Below are 20,692 nucleotides of genomic sequence, written 5' to 3'. Positions count from 1 at the left end.
GCCCGCACCCGCCCCGCCCGAGAGGTGCCCGCGGCCCGCGATCCCATTGGCGATAACACCCATCAATCAACGCCCCGCCGGCCTTTTATTGGCTGACACCAACATCAATCCGCGCAGAGCCCGCGGCCCCGCCCACCGCGGGGGCGCTCGGCGCTCCCATTGGCTGGCGCGGACAAAGACGGGGGGAGCGCCTGTCAATCACAGCGGGGCGGGGCCGGGAGGGCGCGGCCACGGGGCGTGGCCAGGGCGGAACGCTCCTCCCCCGGAACCCCCGCGTGCTCTGCCGCGTTTCCCGCCCGCTCCCCCGGAGGGGACCCCATTGGCGGCAGGACCGCGCGGGCGGGAGGCCGGAAGTGGCGGGGCCGCCATGGCGGCGCCCGGAGCGCCCGGGCCCGGCCCGGCCGCCGCCGCCTTTGGCACGGTGCTGATGGCGGCCCGGGCCGAGCTGGCCGCGCCCTGCCGCCTGCTGCCCGCCGCCGCCGCCGGCGCCGCGCTCCGCCTGCAGCTCAGCGTCACGCCGGGAGCCGAAGGGCGGCGCCGCTTCCGCCTGGCGCTGCGGCGGGCGGAGGCGGGGGGCGGCGCGGTGAGGGGAAGGGGAGGGGGCGGGGGAGGGGCCCGGGGGGCGCCCCGGGGGTCGGGGGGAGGGGAGGGGGCGGGGAAATGGGGGGGGGGGGGAACGGGGGTGAGGCCCGAGAGACCGGAGGGGACCGGGGGGAACCGAGATTGTCCCCCGGGATTGTCCCCATAGGAGTGACCCGGGATTGTCCCCCCTGGGAATGTCCCCCGGGATTGTCTCCCCTGAGGAGCCCGGCGGGGTCCCTGGGAGGTCCCTGGAGGTTTGGGAAGGATGGGAACTCCCGGGATTGTCCCGTGTCACCCGCAGGCAGGGATAAGGGACAAGGGACAGTGAGGGGCTCAGGGCACCCCAAAAGTGAGCAGAGCACTTCCAAAGCGGCCAGGGGTACCCAAAGTGTCCCAAGGGTGACCAGGGGACACCGAGAGTGACCAGGGGACCCCAGGAGTGACCATGGGTGACCAGGAGACCCCAGGGGTGACCAGGCTGTCCCAGTGGGTCCCGAGCCTGTGGTGACCCCATGGTGACCCCAGACCTGTCCCATCTCTGTCCCCTCCTGTCTCTGGCCCTGTCCCATCCTCATCCCTGTCCCCATCCCTGTCCATGCCTTGTCACTGTCCCTGTCCCATCACTGTTACTGCCCCTATCCCTGTCCCATTCTTGACCCATCCCCATCCCTGTCCCCTCCTGTCCCCATCCCTCTCCCTGACCTCTGTGTCCCTGTCCCCCCTGTCCCTGTCCCCACTGTCCCTGTTCCTCTCCCCCATCCCTGTCCCATCCTTGTCCTTGTCCCATCCCTGTTCCCTCCATCCCTGTCCCTTCCTGTCCCCGTCTCTGTCCCCATCTCTCTCCATATCCCCTGTGTCCCTGTCCCCTCCTGTCCCCATCCCTGTCCCCATCCCTGTCCCATCCCCGTGCCCTCCTCTCCCTGTCCCTGTCCCCCGTGTCCCCTCTGTCCCTGTCCCCATCCCTGTCCCCCGTGTCCCTGTTGTCCCCAGCCCCTGGCAGAGTGTGACCTTCGGGACGTGTCCTACCGCGTGTGCGGCCCCGCCAGCCACGAGCTGCAGCTGCCAGCGCCGGGGACACCGTCGGGGACAGCAGGGACACCATCAGGGACACTGGGGACATCATCGGGGACAGCGGCACAGGAGGCGGTGGCGCTGCGGTTCCCCGAGGAGCGCGAGGCCCAGCAGTGGTGGACGGTGCTGAGCAGCTCCCTCAGGGAGGCACGCAGAGGTGGGACACTGAGGGGACACTGGGGACACTGCAGGGACATTGGGGGGGCATTGGGGACATTGGGGACATTGAGAGGACATTGGGGACATTGAGGGGACATTGGGGACATTGGGGACATGGTGCTGAGCAGCTCCCTCAGGGAGGCACGCAGAGGTGGGACACTGAGGGGACATTGGGGACATTGAGGGGACATTGGGGACATTGGGGACATTGAGGGGACATTGGAGACATTGGGGACATTGGGGGGACATTGGGGACACGGTGCTGAGCAGCTCCCTCAGGGAGGCATGCAGAGGTGGGACACTGAGGGGACATTGGGGACACTGCAGGGACATTGGGGACATTGAGGGGACATTGGGGACATTGAGAGGACATTGGGGACATTGGGGGGACATTGGGGACATTGGGGACATGGTGCTGAGCAGCTCCCTCAGGGAGGCACGCAGAGGTGGGACACTGTGGGGACATTGGGGACATTGCAGGGACATTGGGGACATTGGGGACATTGAGGGGACATTGGAGACATTGGGGACATTGGGGGGACATTGGGGACACGGTGCTGAGCAGCTCCCTCAGGGAGGCACGCAGAGGTGGGACACTGAGGGGACATTGGGGACACTGGGGACACTGCAGGGACATTGGGGACATTGAGAGGACATTGGAGACATTGGGGACATTGAGGGGACACTGGAGACATTGGGGACTTTGAGAGGACATTGGGGACATTGGGGGGATATTGGGGACACAGTGCTGAGCAGCTCCCTCAGGGAGGCACGCAGAGGTGGGACACTGAGGGGACACTGGGGACACTGCAGGGACATTGGGGACATTGAGAGGACATTGGGGACATTGGGGACACAGTGCTGAGCAGCTCCCTCAGGGGGGCACGCAGAGGTGGGACACTGAGGGGACACTGGGGACACTGCAGGGACATTGGGGGGGCATTGGGGACATTGGGGACATTGAGGGGACATTGGGGACATTGGGGACATTGAGGGGACATTGGGGACATTGAGGGGACATTGGGGGGACATTGGGGACACGGTGCTGAGCAGCTCCCTCAGGGAGGCACGCAGAGGTGGGACACTGAGGGGACATTGGGGACACTGGGGACACTGCAGGGACATTGGGGACATTGAGAGGACATTGGAGACATTGGGGACATTGAGGGGACATTGGGGACACTGGGGACACAGTGCTGAGCAGCTCCCTCAGGGAGGCACGCAGAGGTGGGACACTGAGGGGACATTGGGGACATTGAGGGGACATTGGGGACATTGGGGACATTGAGAGGACATTGGGGACATTGAGAGGACATTGGAGACATTGGGGACATTGGGGGGACATTGGGGACACGGTGCTGAGCAGCTCCCTCAGGGAGGCACGCAGAGGTGGGACACTGAGGGGACACTGGGGACACTGCAGGGACATTGGGGGGGCATTGGGGACATTGGGGACATTGAGAGGACATTGGGGACACTGCAGGGACATTGGGGACACTGGGGACACAGTGCTGAGCAGCTCCCTCAGGGAGGCACGCAGAGGTGGGACACTGTGGGGACATTGGGGACATTGCAGGGACATTGGGGACATTGGGGACATTGAGGGGACATTGGAGACATTGGGGACATTGGGGGGACATTGGGGACACGGTGCTGAGCAGCTCCCTCAGGGAGGCACGCAGAGGTGGGACACTGAGGGGACATTGGGGACACTGGGGACACTGCAGGGACATTGGGGACATTGAGAGGACATTGGAGACATTGGGGACATTGAGGGGACACTGGAGACATTGGGGACTTTGAGAGGACATTGGGGACATTGGGGGGATATTGGGGACACAGTGCTGAGCAGCTCCCTCAGGGAGGCACGCAGAGGTGGGACACTGAGGGGACACTGGGGACACTGCAGGGACATTGGGGACATTGAGAGGACATTGGGGACATTGGGGACACAGTGCTGAGCAGCTCCCTCAGGGGGGCACGCAGAGGTGGGACACTGTGGGGACACTGCAGGGACATTGGGGACATTGGGGACATTGGGGGGACATTGGGGACACGGTGCTGAGCAGCTCCCTCAGGGAGGCACGCAGAGGTGGGACACTGAGGGGACATTGGGGACACTGCAGGGACATTGGGGACATTGAGGAGACATTGGGGACATTGGGGACATTGAGAGGACATTGGGGACATTGGGGGGACATTGGGGACATGGTGCTGAGCAGCTCCCTCAGGGAGGCACGCAGAGGTGGGACACTGAGGGGACATTGGGGACATTGCAGGGACATTGGGGACATTGGGAGGATTGGGGACACTGGGGACATTGGGGACACTGGGGACAGTGGGGACATGGTGCTGAGCAGCTCCCTCAGGGAGGCACGGAGAGGTGGGACAGGGATATGGGGACACTGGGGACATTGAGGGGACATTGAGGGGACTGGGGGGACTGGGGACACTGGGGACATTGGTGACACTGGGGTCATTGGGGACACTGGGGGTACATGGGGATATTGGGGACACTGGGGGACATTTGGGACGCAGTGCTGTGCATCTCCGTCAGGGAGGCACAGGGAGGTGGGACCTTGGGGACATGGGGATACTGGGGACACTGGGGGGACATTGGGGACAATGGGGACATGGGGGACAGTAGTGACAGCAGGAACAGTGGGAACAGCGGTGACAGCAGTGACAGCCCCATCCCCCCTGTGCTCCCATAGCTGCCGAGGGTGACACGGGAACATCCCTGGTGCCACCTGCGGGAACATCTCTGGCGCCACCCACGGGGACGTCCCTGGTGCCACCACCCACGGGGACGTCCCTGGTGCCACCCGCCGAGGGGCACGAGCAGGACGCAGAGGAGGCGCAGGTCCTGGAGCTGGCCCAGACAGGTGACACGGGGACCCTGGGTGGGACACACCAGGGCCACCCCGGCCTGTCCTGGAGTCTGGGACACACCGGGGCCACCTGAGCCTGTCCCCAAGTGCCACCCGCACAGGGATGGGGGTGGGGACAGCCCTTCCCAGGGGAACATTCCCTGAAATCCCCCCAGAACCTCCCGCAGGGTCACCTCCTGTCCCCACGGCGTCCCCACGGTGTCCCCATGGTGTCCCTGGGGCTGGGGGTGCCACCCAGCGGTGTCCCCCTGGTGTCCCCATTCCCACTCTGAGGGGTTGTGGGTGTCACCCCCAGTGTCCCCTGTGTGTCCCCATACTTGCTCTGGGTGCCGTCCCCGTGTCCCTGTGTGTCACTGTGTGTCACTGTGTGTCCCTGTGTGTCCCCATGTGTCCCCAGAGGAGCTGGCCCTGCGGCTGGCTGAGGCCATCACCTTTGGGGACGAGGCGGTGGCGGCGCTCTGGGTGCCATCCCCGTGTCCCTGTGTGTCCCTGTGTGTCCCTGTGTGTCCCCATGCCCACTCTGGGTGCCATCCCCGTGTCCCTGTGTGTCCCTGTGTGTCCCCAGAGGAGCTGGCCCTGTGGCTGGCTGAGGCCATCACCTTTGGGGACGAGGTGGTGGTGGCGCAGAGCGCGGTGGCTGTCTCTGGGTGCCATCCCCGTGTCCCTGTGTGTCACTGTGTGTCCCTGTGTGTCCCCGTGTGTCCCCAGAGGAGCTGGCCCTGCGGCTGGCCGAGGCCATCACCTTTGGGGACAAGGCGGTGGCAGCGCTCTGGGTGCCATCCCCGTGTCCCTGTGTGTCACTGTGTGTCCCTGTGTGTCCCTGTGTGTCCCCATGCCCACTCTGGGTGTCATCCCCGTGTCCCTGTGTGTCCCCATGTCCCCAGAGGAGCTGGCCCTGCGGCTGGCCGAGGCCATCACCTTTGGGGACGCGGCGGTGGCGGCGCAGAGCGCGGCGGCGCTGGCCCGGCGGCACGCGGAGCTGAGCGTGAGCCTGCGCCACCGGGACCCCGGGGGCCACATCAGGTGGGCAGCCTGCCTTCATCGTTGTCATCGTCATCCTCATTGTCACCCTCGTCTCCATCCTCTGCCTTCCTCATCATCATCATCCTTGTCATTGTCATCCTCATCCCCGTCCTCTGCTTTTCTCATCACCCTCATCCCCATGCTCTGCCTTCCTCACCTTCCTCATCCTCTGCCTTCCTCATCATCATCATCCTCATCATTGTCATCCTCATCCCTGTCCTCTGCCCCTGCCTTCCTCATCCTTGTCACCCTCATCCCCGTTCTCTGCCTTTCTCACCCTCATCATCATCTTCATCGTTGTCATCCTCATCCCCATCCTCTGCCTTTCTCATTCTCATCATCTTCATCATTGTCATTCTCATCCCCATGCTCTGCCTTCCTCATCAGCATCACCCTCATCCTCCTCATCATCGCCCTCATCATTGTCATCCTCGTCCCCATTCTCTGCCCCTGCCTTCCTCATCACTCCCATCTTCTGCTTTCCTCAGCAGCATCATCATCCTCATCCCCATCCACTGCCTTTCTCATCCTCGTCATCATCCTCATCCTCTGCTCCTGCCTTCCTCATCAGCATCATCCCGTTACCTCCCTTGTTCCCGGCATGCCAAACCCCAAACCCCAATCCCAATCCCCAAACCCCAATCCCAATCCCGTTATCTCTGCCCATTCCCAGCATGCCATACCCCAACCCCAATCCCAAACCCCACATCTCATAATCTCTCCCCCTTCCCAGCATGCTGTACCCCACACCCCATATCCTACATCCCAAACCCCAATCCCAACCCCAATCCCAATCCCATTATGTCTCTCCCCATTCCCAGCATGCTGTACCCCGCACCCCAAACCCCACACCCCAAACCCCAGTCCTCACACCCCAAATCCCACGTGTTCCATATATCCCATTATGTCTCCCCCTGGTTCCCAGCATGCTGTACCCCACACCCCAAACCGCACACCCCAAACCCCAATCCCATCTATCCCGTACATCCCATATATCCCATCTATCCCACCGTCTCTCCCCCTGGTTCCTAGCATGCCATACCCACACCACAAACCCCAAACCCCAATCCCATATATCCCCTACCCCCATATATGCCATACTTCCTATATATCCCATCTATCCCATATACCCCATATATCCCATCTATCCCATCTCTGCCATATACCTCATATATCCCATCTATCCCATATACCCCATATATCCCATCTATCCCAAATATCCCATCTATCCCATATACCCCATATATCCCATCTATCCCAAATATCCCATTATCTCTCCCCCATTCCCAGCATGTCGTACCCCACGCCCCATATCCTACATCCCAAACCCCAATCCCATATATCCCCATATATGCCATACCTCCCATCTATCCCATATACCCCATCTATTCCATCTATCCCATCTATCCCATATATCCTGTACACTCCATATATCCCATATACCCCAAATATCCCACATATCCCATCTGCCCCATCTATCCCACTGTCTCTCCCCCTGGTTCCCAGCAGGTTGTACCCCACGCCCCATATCCTACATCCCAAACCCCAATCCCATATATCCCGTATGTCCCTATCCCCATATATGCCATACTTTCCATATATCCCATATACTCCATCTATCCCATCTATCCCATATATCCTGTACACTCCATATATCCCATATACCCCAAATATCCCACATATCCCATATATCCCATATACCCCATCTATTTCATCTATCCCATATATCCCATGTATCCTGCACACTCCATATATCCCATATACCCCAAATATCCCTCATATCCCATCTGCCCCATCTATCCCACTGTCTCTCCCCCTGGTTCCCAGCATGCCGTGCCCCACGCCCCATATCCTACATCCCAAACCCCAATCCCATATATCCCAAATATCCTCTATCCCCTATATCCCATATATGCCATGCTTCCCATCTATCTCATATACCCCATCTATCCCATCTATCCCATATATCCCATATACCCCAAATATCCCTCATATCCCATCTGCCCCATCTATCCCACTGTCTCTCCCCCTGGTTCCCAGCATGCCGTGCCCACACCCCAGACCCCAATCCCATATCCCACACCCCATATCCCAATCCCAAGCCCCAATCCCTATCCCATAGATCCCGCCTATCCGATATATCCCATCTATCCCATATATCCCCTATATCCCCTATATCCCATATGTCCCGTTATCTTTCCCCGTTTCCCAGCATGGCCGTGGGGGTGGAGGACGCCACGTCCTCGGCCAGCATCACCCTGCGGGTGCAGCCCCACGTCACCATCAGCACCCTCAAGGAGCAGGTACGGACACCTGGGGACATCCAGGGCCACCTGGGGTCAGCTGGGGACATCTGGGGTCACCTGGGGGGAATGGGGTCACCTGGGTGTCGGGCCAGCCGCTGCTCTGTGGGACCAGGATCCCTGGGAGTCACCTGGGATTTTACCTGGAATCTCACCTGGGGTTTTACCTGGGATCCCACCTGGGATCTCCCCTGGGATCTGACCCAGAGCTCACCTGAGATCTCACCTGGGATCTCACCTGGGATCTCTCCCAGGATCTCACCTGGGGTTTTACCTGGGATCCCATCTGGGATCTCCCCCAGATATAACCCAGGGCTCACCTGGGGTTTTACCTGGGATCCCATCTGAGATCTCCCGTGGATCTTACCCAGGACCCACCTGAGGCTCACCTGGAGTTCCCCTGGGATCTCCCCTGGGGTTTTTGCCTGGGGGCTCACCTGGGATCTCCTCAGGATGTCCCCTGGGATTTCCCCCAGGCTCTCCCCAGGCTCTTCCCAGGATCTCCCCCAGTATCTGCCCAGGGCTTCCCCAGGATCTCCCTGGGATCTCCCAGGATTTCTCCAGGTTCCCTCAGGATCTCACATGAGATCCCTGCCTTGTGATCATGGACATCCCTGATCCCCCAGATGTTCCATAACTACGGGTTCCCCCTTGATCCTCCCTGATCCCATAGGTTGCCCCCTGATCCCCAGGTGTTCCGGGTGTACAGATTCCCCCTGTGCCCCCAGTCCCATAGGGTCACGTCCCCTTAGGTGTTCTGGGTGTACGGGTTCCCCCTGATCCCATAGGATCCCCCTGATCCCATAGGATCCCCCCTGTCCCTGCAGGTGTTCTGCGAGTACAGCTTTCCCCTCGATTCCCCCAATCCCATGTGATTCCCCTGGTCTCCCTGGATCCCCCCGATCCCCCCTGTCCCCACAGGTGTTCCACCAGTACAGCTTACCCCTGATCCCATAGGATTCCCACAATCCCATGTGATCCCCCCTGATCCCCCAGGTGTTCTGGGAGTATAAGGTCCCCCATATCCCATAGGATTCCCCCAATCCCCCTGATCCCCCAGATCCCATATGATCCCCCCTTTTCCCCGCAGGTGTTCCGCGAGTACGGGTTCCCCTGATCCCCCCAATCCCCCCAATCCTATAGGATCCCCCTGATCCCCTGGATCCCCCAGATCCCACAGGATGCCCCCTGTTCCCGCAGGTGTTCCACGAGTACGGGTTCCCCTGATCCCCCCAATCCTATAGGATCCCCTCAATCCCCTGGATCCCCCGGATCCCACAGGATCCCCCTGTTCCCGCAGGTGTTCCGCGAGTACGGGTTCCCCTGATCCCCCCCAATCCCCCCAGTCCTATAGGATTCCCTCAATCCCCTGGATCCCCCAGATCCCATATGATCCCCCCTGTTCCCGCAGGTGTTCTGGGAGTATAAGGTCCCCCATATCCCATAGGATTCCCCCAATCCCCCTGATCCCCCCGATCCCATATGATCCCCCCTTTTCCCCGCAGGTGTTCCGCGAGTACGGGTTCCCCTGATCCCCCCAATCCTATAGGATCCCCTCAATCCCCTGGATCCCCCGGATCCCACAGGATCCCCCTGTTCCCGCAGGTGTTCCGCGAGTACGGGTTCCCCTGATCCCCCCCAATCCCCCCAGTCCTATAGGATTCCCTCAATCCCCTGGATCCCCCAGATCCCATATGATCCCCCCTGTTCCCGCAGGTGTTCTGGGAGTATAAGGTCCCCCATATCCCATAGGATTCCCCCAATCCCCCTGATCCCCCCGATCCCATATGATCCCCCCTTTTCCCCGCAGGTGTTCCGCGAGTACGGGTTCCCCTGATCCCCCCAATCCTATAGGATCCCCCTGATCCCCTGGATCCCCCAGATCCCACAGGATCCCCCTGTTCCCGCAGGTGTTCCGCGAGTACGGGTTCCCCTGATCCCCCCAATCCCCCCAATCCTATAGGATCCCCCTGACCCCATAGGATCCCCTCAATCCCCAGGATCCCCCTGATCCCCCTGATCCCCCAGATCCCACAGGATCCCCCTGTTCCCACAGGTGTTCCGCGAGTACGGCTTTCCCCCTTCAGCCCAGCGCTGGATCATCGGGCAGAGCCTGTGCCGGGACGGGCGCAGCCTGGCCTCCTACGGCATCCGCCGCGACGGCGACCCCGCCTTCCTCTTCCTCCTCTCGGCACGGGCGGCGCTGGAACCGGCACCGGGAGCGGGAGCAGCGGTGGGAGCGGCCCCGGCCCCGGCCCCGGCCCCGGCGGGCCCCGAGCGGCAGCGGGAGCTGCAGGCACAGGAGCTGCTGCGCGCCGCGGGGCTGCACGGGGACGGGGATGGACACGGGGACGGAGCACCTGGGGCAGGTACGGGGATGGAGCACCTGGGGCAGGTACGGGGATGGAGCACCTGGGGCAGGTATGGGGATGGAGCACCTGGGGCAGGTACGGGGATGGACACGGGGACGGAGCACCTGGGGCAGGTACGGGGATGGACACGGGGATGGAGCACCTGGGGCAGGTACGGGGATGGAGCCTTCATCAGCAGCAGCCTCGGCCTGCTTCTTCCTCAGCATCATTCCCAGCCTCCTCCTGCTCCTCCTCCTTCCTCATCATCCTGCCCCTTCCTCACCATCCTCAGCCTGCTGCTGCTCCTTCTCCTTCTTCTTCATCCTCATCCTCATCCTGCTCCTTCTCCACCATCTTCAGCTTGCTGCTACTCCTGCTCCATCCTCAGCATCATCAGTCTTCATGCTCACCATCATCCTCAGCCTGCTCTTTCCTCACCATCCTCAGCTATCCTCAGCCTGGTGCTGCTCCTGTTCTTTCCTCATCATTCTCATCATTCTCAGCTTGCTCCTTCCTCACCATCCTCAGCCTGCTGCTGCTCCTTCTCCTTCATCCTCATTTTCATCCTCATCCTCATCCTCATCCTGCTCTTTCATCCTCATCCTCCTGCTCCTTCTTCACCATCTTCAGCTTGCTGCTGCTCCTGCTGCTTCCTCAGCATCCTCATCCTGCTCCTTCTTCAGCATCGTCAGCCTTCTCCTTTCTCATCATCATTCTCAGCCTGCCCCTTCCTCATCATCATCATCAGGCTGCTGCTGCTGCTCCTGTTCCTTCCTCATCATCCTCACCGTTCTCAGTCTGCTCCTTCCTCACCATCCTCAGTCTGCTGCTCCTGCTCCTTCCTTATCCTGCTCCTTCATCATCCTGCTCTTGCTGCTGCTTTTTCTTCATCATCCTCATTTCTGCTGCTTCTGCTCCTGCTCCTTCCTCATCATCCTCAGCCTGCTCCTTCCTCATCATTCTCATCCTGCTGCTCCTGCTCCTTCCTCATCCTGCTCCTTTATCTTCCTGCTCTTGCTTATTTCTCCTCATGCTGCTCTTGCTCTTGCTTCTTCTTCATCATCCTCATTCCTGCTACTCCTGCTCCTGCTTGTTTCTCATCCTGCTGCTCCTGCACTTTCCTCACCTGGCTCAGGTACGGCTGACAGAGCCTTCTTCATCATCACCAGCCTGTTCCTTCCTTCTCACCCTCATCCTACTCTTGCTCCTCTTGCTTCCTCATCCTGCTCTTCCTCCTCATCCTCACACTGTTCCTGCTTGTTTTTCATCATCCTGTTCCTTCTTCATCATCCTCCTCCTCCTCCTCCAGCTCCTGTTCTTTCCTTCTCCTTCCTTCTCCTCTTCTCCTCCATCTTCTTCCTCCCATTCCCTCTCCCATCTCTCTCCAGTCCTCCCTATTCCCAGTCCCATTCCCAGTCCCATTCCCTCTCCCTGTCTCTCCCGTTCTCATTCCCATTCCCAGTCCCGTTCCCATTCCCTGTCCCGTTCCCAGTCCCATTCCCATTCCCAGTCCCGTTCCCATTCTCTGTCCCGTTCCCAGTCCCATTCCCATTCCCAGTCCCATTCCCTCTCCCTGCCTCTCCTGTTCCCATTCCCATTCCCTGTCCCGTTCCCAGTCCCAGTCCCATTCCCAGTCCCATTCCCATTCCCAGTCCCGTTCCCTCTCCCTCCTGGTCCCTGTCCTGTTCCTGGTCCCGTTGCGGGTCGGTGCCAGCCCGTGCCGTGTCCGTCTGTCCCCAGGCCGTGTCCCTGAGGAGCCCCCGGAGCGGATGGACATCGGGGACATCCGGGATCACCTGGACTCGCTGCAGCTCTGGGACAGCGCCGGGACCCCGCCCACGGGCCCTGAGCCCCACCCACCCTCACCTGAACAGGTACGGGGGTACTTGATCCCCATCCCTAATCCTGATTGTCATCCCTCATCTCCATCCCTGATCCCCATCCCTGATCCCCATCCCACGGGCCCTGAGCCCCGCCCACCCTCACCTGAGCAGGTACGGGGCGAGGTGGGGGGTCCTTCCCTGATCCCAGTCCCACAGCCCCTGAGCCCTGTCCTTCATCACCTGAGCAGGTATGAGGGTATCTGATCCCCATCTCTGATTCTGATTTTCATCCCTGATCCTGATCCCTATCTCTGATCCTTGATCCTAATCCCAATTCCTGATCCCTGATCCTGATCCAAATGCCTGATCTCAATCCCAATCCCTTATCCTGGTCCTGATCCCTGATCCCAATCCCACAGCCCCTGAGCCCCCCCTCCCTCACCTGAGCAGGTGTGGGGATACCTCATCCCAATCCCTGATCCTGATCCCTATCCCTGATCCTTGATCCTAATCCCAATTCCTGACCCCCATCCCTGATCCTGGTCCTGATCCCCATCCCTGATCCCAATCCCACTGCCCCTGAGCCCCGTGCACCCTCACCTGAGCGGGTACGGGAGGTCCTGGCCTGATCCTGATCCATGATCCTGATCTCAATTCCAATCCCTGATTCTGATCCCAATCCCTGATCCCAGTCCCAGTGTTTCAGCGTGGACACAGCCCCTGAGCACTGCCCACCCCCACCTGGCCAGGCTGTGAGATGTGCCCCGTTCCCAATCCCAATAATTCCCAATCCCAATCCCATTCCCAGGGCTGGCCATGTCCCCAGTGCATGTTCCTGAACAAGCCCACCCGCCCTGGCTGTGAGATGTGCCCCGTTCCCAATCCCAATAATTCCCAATCCCAATAATCCTGTTGCAGGGCTGGCCGTGCCCGCGGTGCACGTTCCTGAACAAGCCCACCCAGCCAGGCTGTGAGATGTGCCCCGCTCCCAATCCCAATAATTCCCAATCCCAATCCCAATCCCAATAATTCCCAATTCCAATCCCAATCCAAATAATTCCCAATCCCGTTGCAAGGCTGGCCATGCCCGCAGTGCATGTTCCTGAACAAGCCCACCCTCCCGGGCTGTGAGATGTGCCCTGTTCCCAATACCAATCCCAATGCCAATCCCAATCATTCCCAATCCCAATCCCAATAATCCCAATAATTCCCAATAATCCCGTTGCAGGGCTGGCCGTGCCCCCAGTGCACATTCCTGAACAAGCCCACCCGCCCGGGCTGTGAGATGTGCAGCGCCCCCCGGCCCGAGGGGTACCAAGTGCCCGGGGGGCACCGCCCCGACCCCGCCGAGCTGCGGCGGCTGCAGAGGGAGCGCGACGGGACGCGGCAGTGCCAGCAGGTACTGTGGGATCAATGGGATCAATCAATGGGATCCATGGGATCAATCAATGGGATCTATGGGATCAGCGTGACGGGACCCGGCAGTGCCAGCAGGTACTGTGGGATCAATGGGATCAATCAATGGCATCTATGGCATCAATCAATGGGATCTATGGGATCAATCAATGGGATATGGGATCAGCATGACGGGACCCAGCAGTGCCAGCAGGTACGGGATCAATGGGATCAATCAATGGGATCAATGGGATCAATCAATGGGATATGGGATCAGCGTGACGGGACGCGGCAGTGCCAGCAGGTACTGTGGGATCAATGGGATCAATCAATGGCATCTATGGCATCAATCAATGGGATCTATGGGATCAATCAATGGGATATGGGATCAGCATGACGGGACCCAGCAGTGCCAGCAGGTACGGGATCAATGGGATCAATCAATGGGATCAATGGGATCAATCAATGGGATATGGGATCAGCGCGACGAGACGCGGCAGTGCCAGCAGGTACTGTGGGATCAATGGGATCAATCAATGGGATATGGGATCAATCAATGGGATATGGGATCAGCGTGACAGGACGTGGCAGTGCCAGCAGGTACTGTGGGATCAATCAATGGGATCTATGGGATCAATCAATGGGATCAATGGGATCAATCAATGGGATCCATGGGATCAATCAATGGGATATGGGATCAGTGCGACAGGACCCGGCAGTGCCAGCAGGTACTGTGGGATCAATGGGATCAATCAATGGGATCAGTGGGATCAATCAATGGGATCCATGGGATCAATCAATGGGATCCATGGGATCAATCAATGGGATATGGGATCAGCGCGACGGGACGTGGCAGTGCCAGCAGGTACTGTGGGATCAATGGGATCAATCAATGGGATCCATGGGATCAATCAATGGGATCAATGGGATCAATCAATGGGATATGGGATCAGCGCGACGGGACCCGGCAGTGCCAGCAGGTACTGAGGGATCAATGGGATCAATCAATGGGATCAGTGGGATCAATCAATGGGATATGGGATCAGCGCCACGGGACGCGGCAGTGCCAGCAGGTACTGTGGGATCAATGGGATCAATCAATGGGATCTAGGGATCAATCAATGGGATCCATGGGATCAATCAATGGGATATGGGATCAATCAATGGGATATGGGATCAGCGCGACAGGACGCGGCAGTGCCAGCAGGTATGGGGGCTATGGGGTCAGTGGCTGCTGCTCCCATTTTCCTGTTTTTCCTGAGTTTTTTCCCCATTTTCCCCGGGGTTTTTTTTTCTCCGTTTTTCCCAATTTTTTCCTGGTTTTCCCATTTTCTTTCAGTTTTTCCCATTTTCTCCCTTTTTGTCCCCGTTCCCAGGCGCTGGAGGCGGAGCGGCAGCGGAACCTGGCGCAGCTGCTGCAGGCGGAGGAGGCGGGGCTGGTGCTGAACCCGGAGCCGCTCGAGTGTGGGATCTGCCTGCAGGAGGTGCCGGCGGGCCGGGCCGTGCTGCTGCGCGACTGCCTGCACAGCTTCTGCCGGTACCGGGGCCGGGGCACACCTGGGATACACCTGGGGCACACCTGGGCACACGGGGATACACCTGGGATAGACTGGGATAGACCCGGTGGGCCGGGCCGTGCTGCTGCGCGACTGCCTGCACAGCTTCTGCCGGTACCGCACACCTGGGATACACCTGGGCACACCTGGGGCACACCTGGGCACACCTGGGCACACGAGGATACACCTGGGATAGACCTGGTGGGCCAGGCCGTGCTGCTGCGCGACTGCCTGCACAGCTTCTGCCGGTACCGCACACCTGGGATACACCTGGGATGGACACGGGATACACCTGGGTGCACCTGAGCACACCTGGAGGACACAGGGATACACCTGGGATACAGCTGGGATACACCAGGATACACCTGGGATAGAATGGGATACAGCTGGGATAGACCTGGGTACACCTGGGATACACCTGGGCACAGCTGGGATAGAATGGGATACAGCTGGGATAGACTTGAATACACCGGGATACACCTGGCCACACCTGGGCACACCTGGGATACACCGAGACACACCTGGGATGGACTGGTATAGACTTGGGCACACTTGGGATACGCCTGGGATACAACCCGGATACACCTGGGTACACGTGGGATACACCTGGGATACACCTGGCATGGACTGGGATACACCTGGGCGCACCTGGGATAGACCTGGGTACACCTAGGATACATGGGAATACACCTGGGATACACCTGGGCACACCTGGGATATACCTGGGATACACCTGGGATACACCTGGGATGCAGCAGGACACCCCCAGGACCACCCCAGTGACCCCCCCCAGCATCACTGACCCCACGCCAGGACCCCCCACCCACCTTTGGAGTGACCCGGCCCTGGGACCCCCCCACCCATTGCCATGAGCGGTCCCAGCATCCCCCGGCCCCAGAGTGACCACTGACCACCCCCCCTTGGAGTGACCGGCCCCAGAAGCCGCCCCGAGCCCCCCACACCACCCCAGTGACCACTCCAGTGACCACCCCAGTGACCACCCCAGTGACCATCCAGTGACCACCCCTGACACCCCCACACCACCCCAGTGACCACTCCAGTGACCATCCAGTGACCACCCCTGACACCCCCACAGCACCCCAGTGACCATCCCAGTGACCATCCCAGTGACCACTCCAGTGACCACCCCCACACCACCCCAGTGACCATCCAGTGACCACCCCAGTGACCACCCCAGTGACCACCGCAGTGACCACTCCAGTGACCATCCAGTGACCACCCCAGTGACCACCCCTGACACCCCCACACCATCCTAGTGACCCCTCCAGTGACCATCCCAGTGACCATCCCAGTGACAATCTCAGTGACCACCCCTGACACCCCCACACCACTCCAGTGACCATCCAGTGACCACCCCAGTGACCCACCCCAGTGACCACTCCAGTGACCACCCCTGACACCCCCACTGCATCCCAGTGACCACCCCACTGGCCATCCCTGACACCCCCACACCATCCTAGTGACCCCTCCAGTGACCATCCCAGTGACCACCCCAGTGACCATCCTGGTGACCATCCCGGTGACCATCTCAGTGACCATCTCAGTGACCACACCAGTGACCGCTCCAGTGACCACCCAGTGACCATCCCAGTGACCATCCCGGTGACCACCCCTGACAGCCCAGTGTCCCTTAGCTTCCCCCAGTGTCCCTCAGCTGGCCCAGTGTCCCCCCGGTGTCCCTGAGCCCCCCGCAATGTCCCCACTGTCCCCAGGGAGTGCCTGCGGCAGGTGATCAACTTCAGCGAGGAGCCGGTGGTGGCCTGTCCCTTCCGCGATGTCACCGTGTCCCTGACCCCCCAGTGACCCCCAGTGACCCCCCCGGTGTCCCTGACCCCCCCAGTGTCCCTGACCCCTGCCCAATGTCCCCACTGTCCCCAGGGAGTGCCTGCGGCAGGTGATCAACTTCAGCGAGGAGCCGGTGGTGGCCTGTCCCTTCCGCGATGTCACCTACGCCTGTGGCAGCCACCTGCAGGAGCGCGAGATCCGCGCCGTGAGCACCGGGGGGGACAGGGGGGACACCGAGGGGACACCGGGGGGACACCGGGGGGGACAGGGGACACTGGGGGCTCACAGCCACCTGCAGGAGCGCGAGATCCGCGCCGTGAGCACCGGGGGGGACAGGGGGGACACCGGGGGGGACAGGGGGACAGGGACAGGGTCACAGCCACCCCCGCGCAGGGGGCTCCCAGGGGACCAGGCTGTCCCCTTGGGTAGGGTTGGGGTCCCCATGGGTGGGTGACGGCGGGTGACAGTGACTCAGGGGTCCCAATGCCACCCCTGGTGTGGGAGCTGGTGACACGAGGGTCCCCATGGGTGGGTGACAGTGACTCAGGGGTCCCACTGCCATCCCCCCAATGTCCCCAATGTCCCCAATGTCCCCAGCTGCTGTCCCCCGAGGAGCACGCGCGCTTCCTGGCCCGCGGGCTGGCTCTGGCCTGGGATGGGTGACAGTGACTCAGGGGTCCCAATGCCATCCCTCCAATGTCCCCAATGTCCCCAATGTCCCCAGCTGCTGTCCCCTGAGGAGCACGCGCGGTTCCTGGCCCGCGGGCTGGCGCTGACTCAGGAATCCCAATGCCATCCCCCCAGTGTCCCCAATGTCCCCAATGTCCCCAGTGTCCCCCATGTCCCCAGTGTCCCCAATGTCCCCGATGTCCCCAATGTCCCCAGCTGCTGTCCCCGGAGGAGCACGCGCGCTTCCTGGCCCGCGGGCTGGCTCTGGCCTGGGATGGGTGACAGTGACTCAGGGGTCCCAATGCCATCCCCCCAATGTCCTCAATGTCCCCGATGTCCCCAGTGTCCCCAATGTCCCCAGCTGCTGTCCCCCGAGGAGCACGCGTGGTTCCTGGCCCGCGGGCTGGCGCTGGCTCAGGGGTCCCAATGCCATCCCCCCAATGTCCCCGATGTCCCCAATGTCCCCAGCTGCTGTCCCCCGAGGAGCACGCGCGGTTTCTGGCCCGCGGGCTGGCGCTGGCTCAGGGGTCCCAATGCCATCCCCCCAATGTCCCCAATGTCCCCAGCTGCTGTCCCCCGAGGAGCACGCGCGGTTTCTGGCCCGCGGGCTGGCGCTGGCCGAGCGCCGCAGCCGGAACAGTTTCCACTGCCGGGGCCGGGACTGCCCGGGCTGGTGCTTCTACGAGGACGCGGTGAACGAGTTCCCGTGCCCGGTGTGCGGGGCCCTCAACTGCCTCCTGTGCAAGGTCAGACCGGGGGGGGTCCCTGGGGGGTTCCGGGGGGTTCCGGGGGTCCCAGGCTCACCCCCGCCCCCCCCAGGCCATCCACGAGGGGCAGAACTGCCGGCAGTACCAGGACGAGCTGCAGCTGCGGGCGCTGCACGACGCGGCCGCTCGCCAGACGCGGGACATGCTGCAGGTGGGTCTGGGGGCTTTGGGGGGTCCGGGACATGCTGCAGGTGGGTCTGGGGGCTTTGGGGGGTCCGGGACATGCTGCAGGTGGGTCTGGGGGCACTGGGGGGTCCGGGACATGCTGCAGGTGGGTCTGGGGGCTTTGGGGGGTCCGGGACATGCTGCAGGTGGGTCTGGGGGCACTGGGGGGTCCGGGACACGCTGCAGGTGGGTCTGGGGGCTTTGGGGGGCACGGGGGGGTCCGGGACACGCTGCAGGTGGGTCTGGGGGCTTTGGGGGGCACGGGACATGCTGCAGGTGGATCTGGGGGCACTGGGGGGTCCGGGACACGCTGCAGGTGGGTCTGGGGGCTTTGGGGGGCACGGGGGGGTCCGGGACACGCTGCAGGTGGGTCTGGGGGCTTTGGGGGGCACGGGACATGCTGCAGGGGGTCCGGGGGGGTCCGGGACATGCTGCAGGTGGGTCTGGGGGCATTGGGGGGTCCGGGACACGCTGCAGGTGGGTCTGGGGGCTTTGGGGGGCACGGGGGGGTCCGGGACACGCTGCAGGTGGGTCTGGGGGCACTGAGGGGTCCGGGACATGCTGCAGGTGGGTCTGGGGGCATTGGGGGATCCGGGACATGCTGCAGGTGGGTCTGGGGGCACTGGGGGGTCCGGGACACGCTGCAGGTGGGTCTGGGGGGCATTGGGGGGGTCCCCGCCGCCCTGACCTCCCTGCGGACCCCTCCCCAGACGCTGGTGCAGCGCGGCGAGGCCATGCACTGCCCCACGTGCCGCATCGTGGTGCAGAAGAAGGACGGCTGCGACTGGATCCGCTGCACCGTGTGCCAGACCGAGATCTGCTGGGTCACCAAGGGACCCCGATGGGGGCCGGGGGTGAGGGGGGTCCGGGGGGGTCCTTGGGGGGGTCCTTGGGGGGGTCCTGGGGGTTTGGGGTGAGCAGGGATCCGGGGGGATCTCGAGCGGGTCCTGAGATGAGGAGGGGTCACCAAGGGCTGTGCTGGGGGTCTTGGGGTGGTTGGGGACACCAGGGTGAGGGAGGGACACAGAGTGACCCCAGGGTGGGGAGGGGACACAGAGTGACCTCAGGGTGAGGGGGGGACACAGGGTGACCCCAAGGTGACCCCAGGGGACACAGGGTGACCCCAGGGTGACCCCAGGGTGAGGAGGGGACACAGAGTGACCCCAGGTGACCCCAGGGGACACAGGGTGACCCCAGGTGACCCCAGGGGACACAGGGTGACCCCAAGGTGACCCCAGGGGACACAGGGTGACCCCAGGGTGACCCCAGGGGACACAGGGTGACCCCAAGGTGACCCCAGGGGACACAGGGTGACCCCAGCTGTCCCTGCCCTGTCCCCGCAGGGCCCCGGTGACACCAGTGGCGGCTGTCGCTGCAACGTCAACGGGCAGAGGTGCCACCCCCGGTGCCAGAACTGCCACTGACCCCCCCGGGGACGCCGAGGGACAGATGGACAAACGGACAGAGCTGGCACCGGGCCAGAGACACCCGAGGGCTCCGGGAGGGGCCACGTCCAGCGGGGATGGAGAGTGAGGACACAGGGACACACGGACAGGTGGACACACGGACAGGATGGACACAAGGACAGAGCCGAGATGGACACACGGACAGAGCCGAGATGGACACACGGACAGAGCCAGGATGGACACTGGGACGGCCTCGGGGCGTGGAGGGGCCGGGGGGCCCCGGGACCCCAATAAAGCCACTGAGTGTCACAGGCTGGCACTGCCACCCGCGGGGGACAGGGGCACGGGGACAGGGACATGGGGACAGGGACAGCCCCGGTGTGGGGACAGGGACACGGGGACAGCCCTGGCACCGCCACCCGACTGGAGACAGCGAAATGGAGACACACCTGGTGTGGGGACAGGGACACTCCTGGCATGGCCACCAGTGTGGGGACAGGGACACGGGGGTCAGCCCTGGCACTGCCACCGGTGTGGGGACAAGGACACTCCAGCATGGGGACACCCCTGAGGATGGGGACAGGAACAGGGTCAGGGGTCACTCCCTGGGACAGTGAGGGGTCAGGGGTCACTCCCGGGATGGGTCAGGGGCAGCTGGCGCTGAACGAGACCCCAAAGCCAGCGGGGGCTGGGGGGGGGGACACGGCACCGGCACGGCCTGGGCA

The 20,692-nt window shown here is 62.1% G+C and overlaps 1 protein-coding gene across 2 annotated transcripts; it reads left to right on the top strand.

Annotated features, from left to right (window-relative positions):
* The first annotated feature begins 4,541 nt into the window (after nucleotides 1-4,541).
* On the top strand, nucleotides 4,542-20,227 carry SHARPIN (SHANK associated RH domain interactor). 2 transcript variants are annotated; one of them, XM_058815640.1, is made up of 13 exons: nucleotides 4,542-4,697; nucleotides 5,588-5,726; nucleotides 7,939-8,029; nucleotides 10,086-10,398; nucleotides 12,121-12,254; nucleotides 13,432-13,602; nucleotides 14,710-14,805; nucleotides 14,975-15,135; nucleotides 17,054-17,165; nucleotides 18,196-18,375; nucleotides 18,449-18,547; nucleotides 19,272-19,415; nucleotides 19,905-20,227. In XM_058815640.1, the coding sequence occupies exons 3-13, from the start codon at nucleotides 7,940-7,942 to the stop codon at nucleotides 19,983-19,985; spliced, it is 1,581 nt and encodes a 526-aa protein (XP_058671623.1). In that variant the 5' UTR covers nucleotides 4,542-4,697; nucleotides 5,588-5,726; nucleotide 7,939; the 3' UTR covers nucleotides 19,986-20,227. The 2 variants fall into 2 exon arrangements, with proteins under 2 accessions (XP_058671623.1, XP_058671632.1); XM_058815649.1 differs by lacking the exon at nucleotides 14,710-14,805.
* The last annotated feature ends 465 nt before the right edge of the window (nucleotides 20,228-20,692 follow it).

The sequence above is a fragment of the Ammospiza caudacuta genome, chromosome 1, assembly GCF_027887145.1.
Source record: "Ammospiza caudacuta isolate bAmmCau1 chromosome 1, bAmmCau1.pri, whole genome shotgun sequence".
Lineage (NCBI taxonomy): Eukaryota > Metazoa > Chordata > Aves > Passeriformes > Passerellidae > Ammospiza > Ammospiza caudacuta.
Note: the sequence above shows the minus strand (reverse complement) of the source record. Positions and strands in the feature narration are given on the sequence as shown.

What these genes read in the sequence shown, in the direction of transcription:
- SHARPIN (XM_058815640.1), top strand. Translation starts at nt 7,940, where the DNA reads ATGGCCGTGGGGGTGGAGGACGCCACGTCCTCGGCCAGCATCACCCTG. An exon ending in ACCCACCCTCACCTGAACAG is followed by an intron (nt 12,255 to 13,431) that starts GTACGGGGGTAC and finishes ATCCCGTTGCAG; the next exon opens with GGCTGGCCGTGCCCCCAGTG. An exon ending in GGACGCGGCAGTGCCAGCAG is followed by an intron (nt 13,603 to 14,709) that starts GTACTGTGGGAT and finishes AATGGGATCTAG; the next exon opens with GGATCAATCAATGGGATCCA.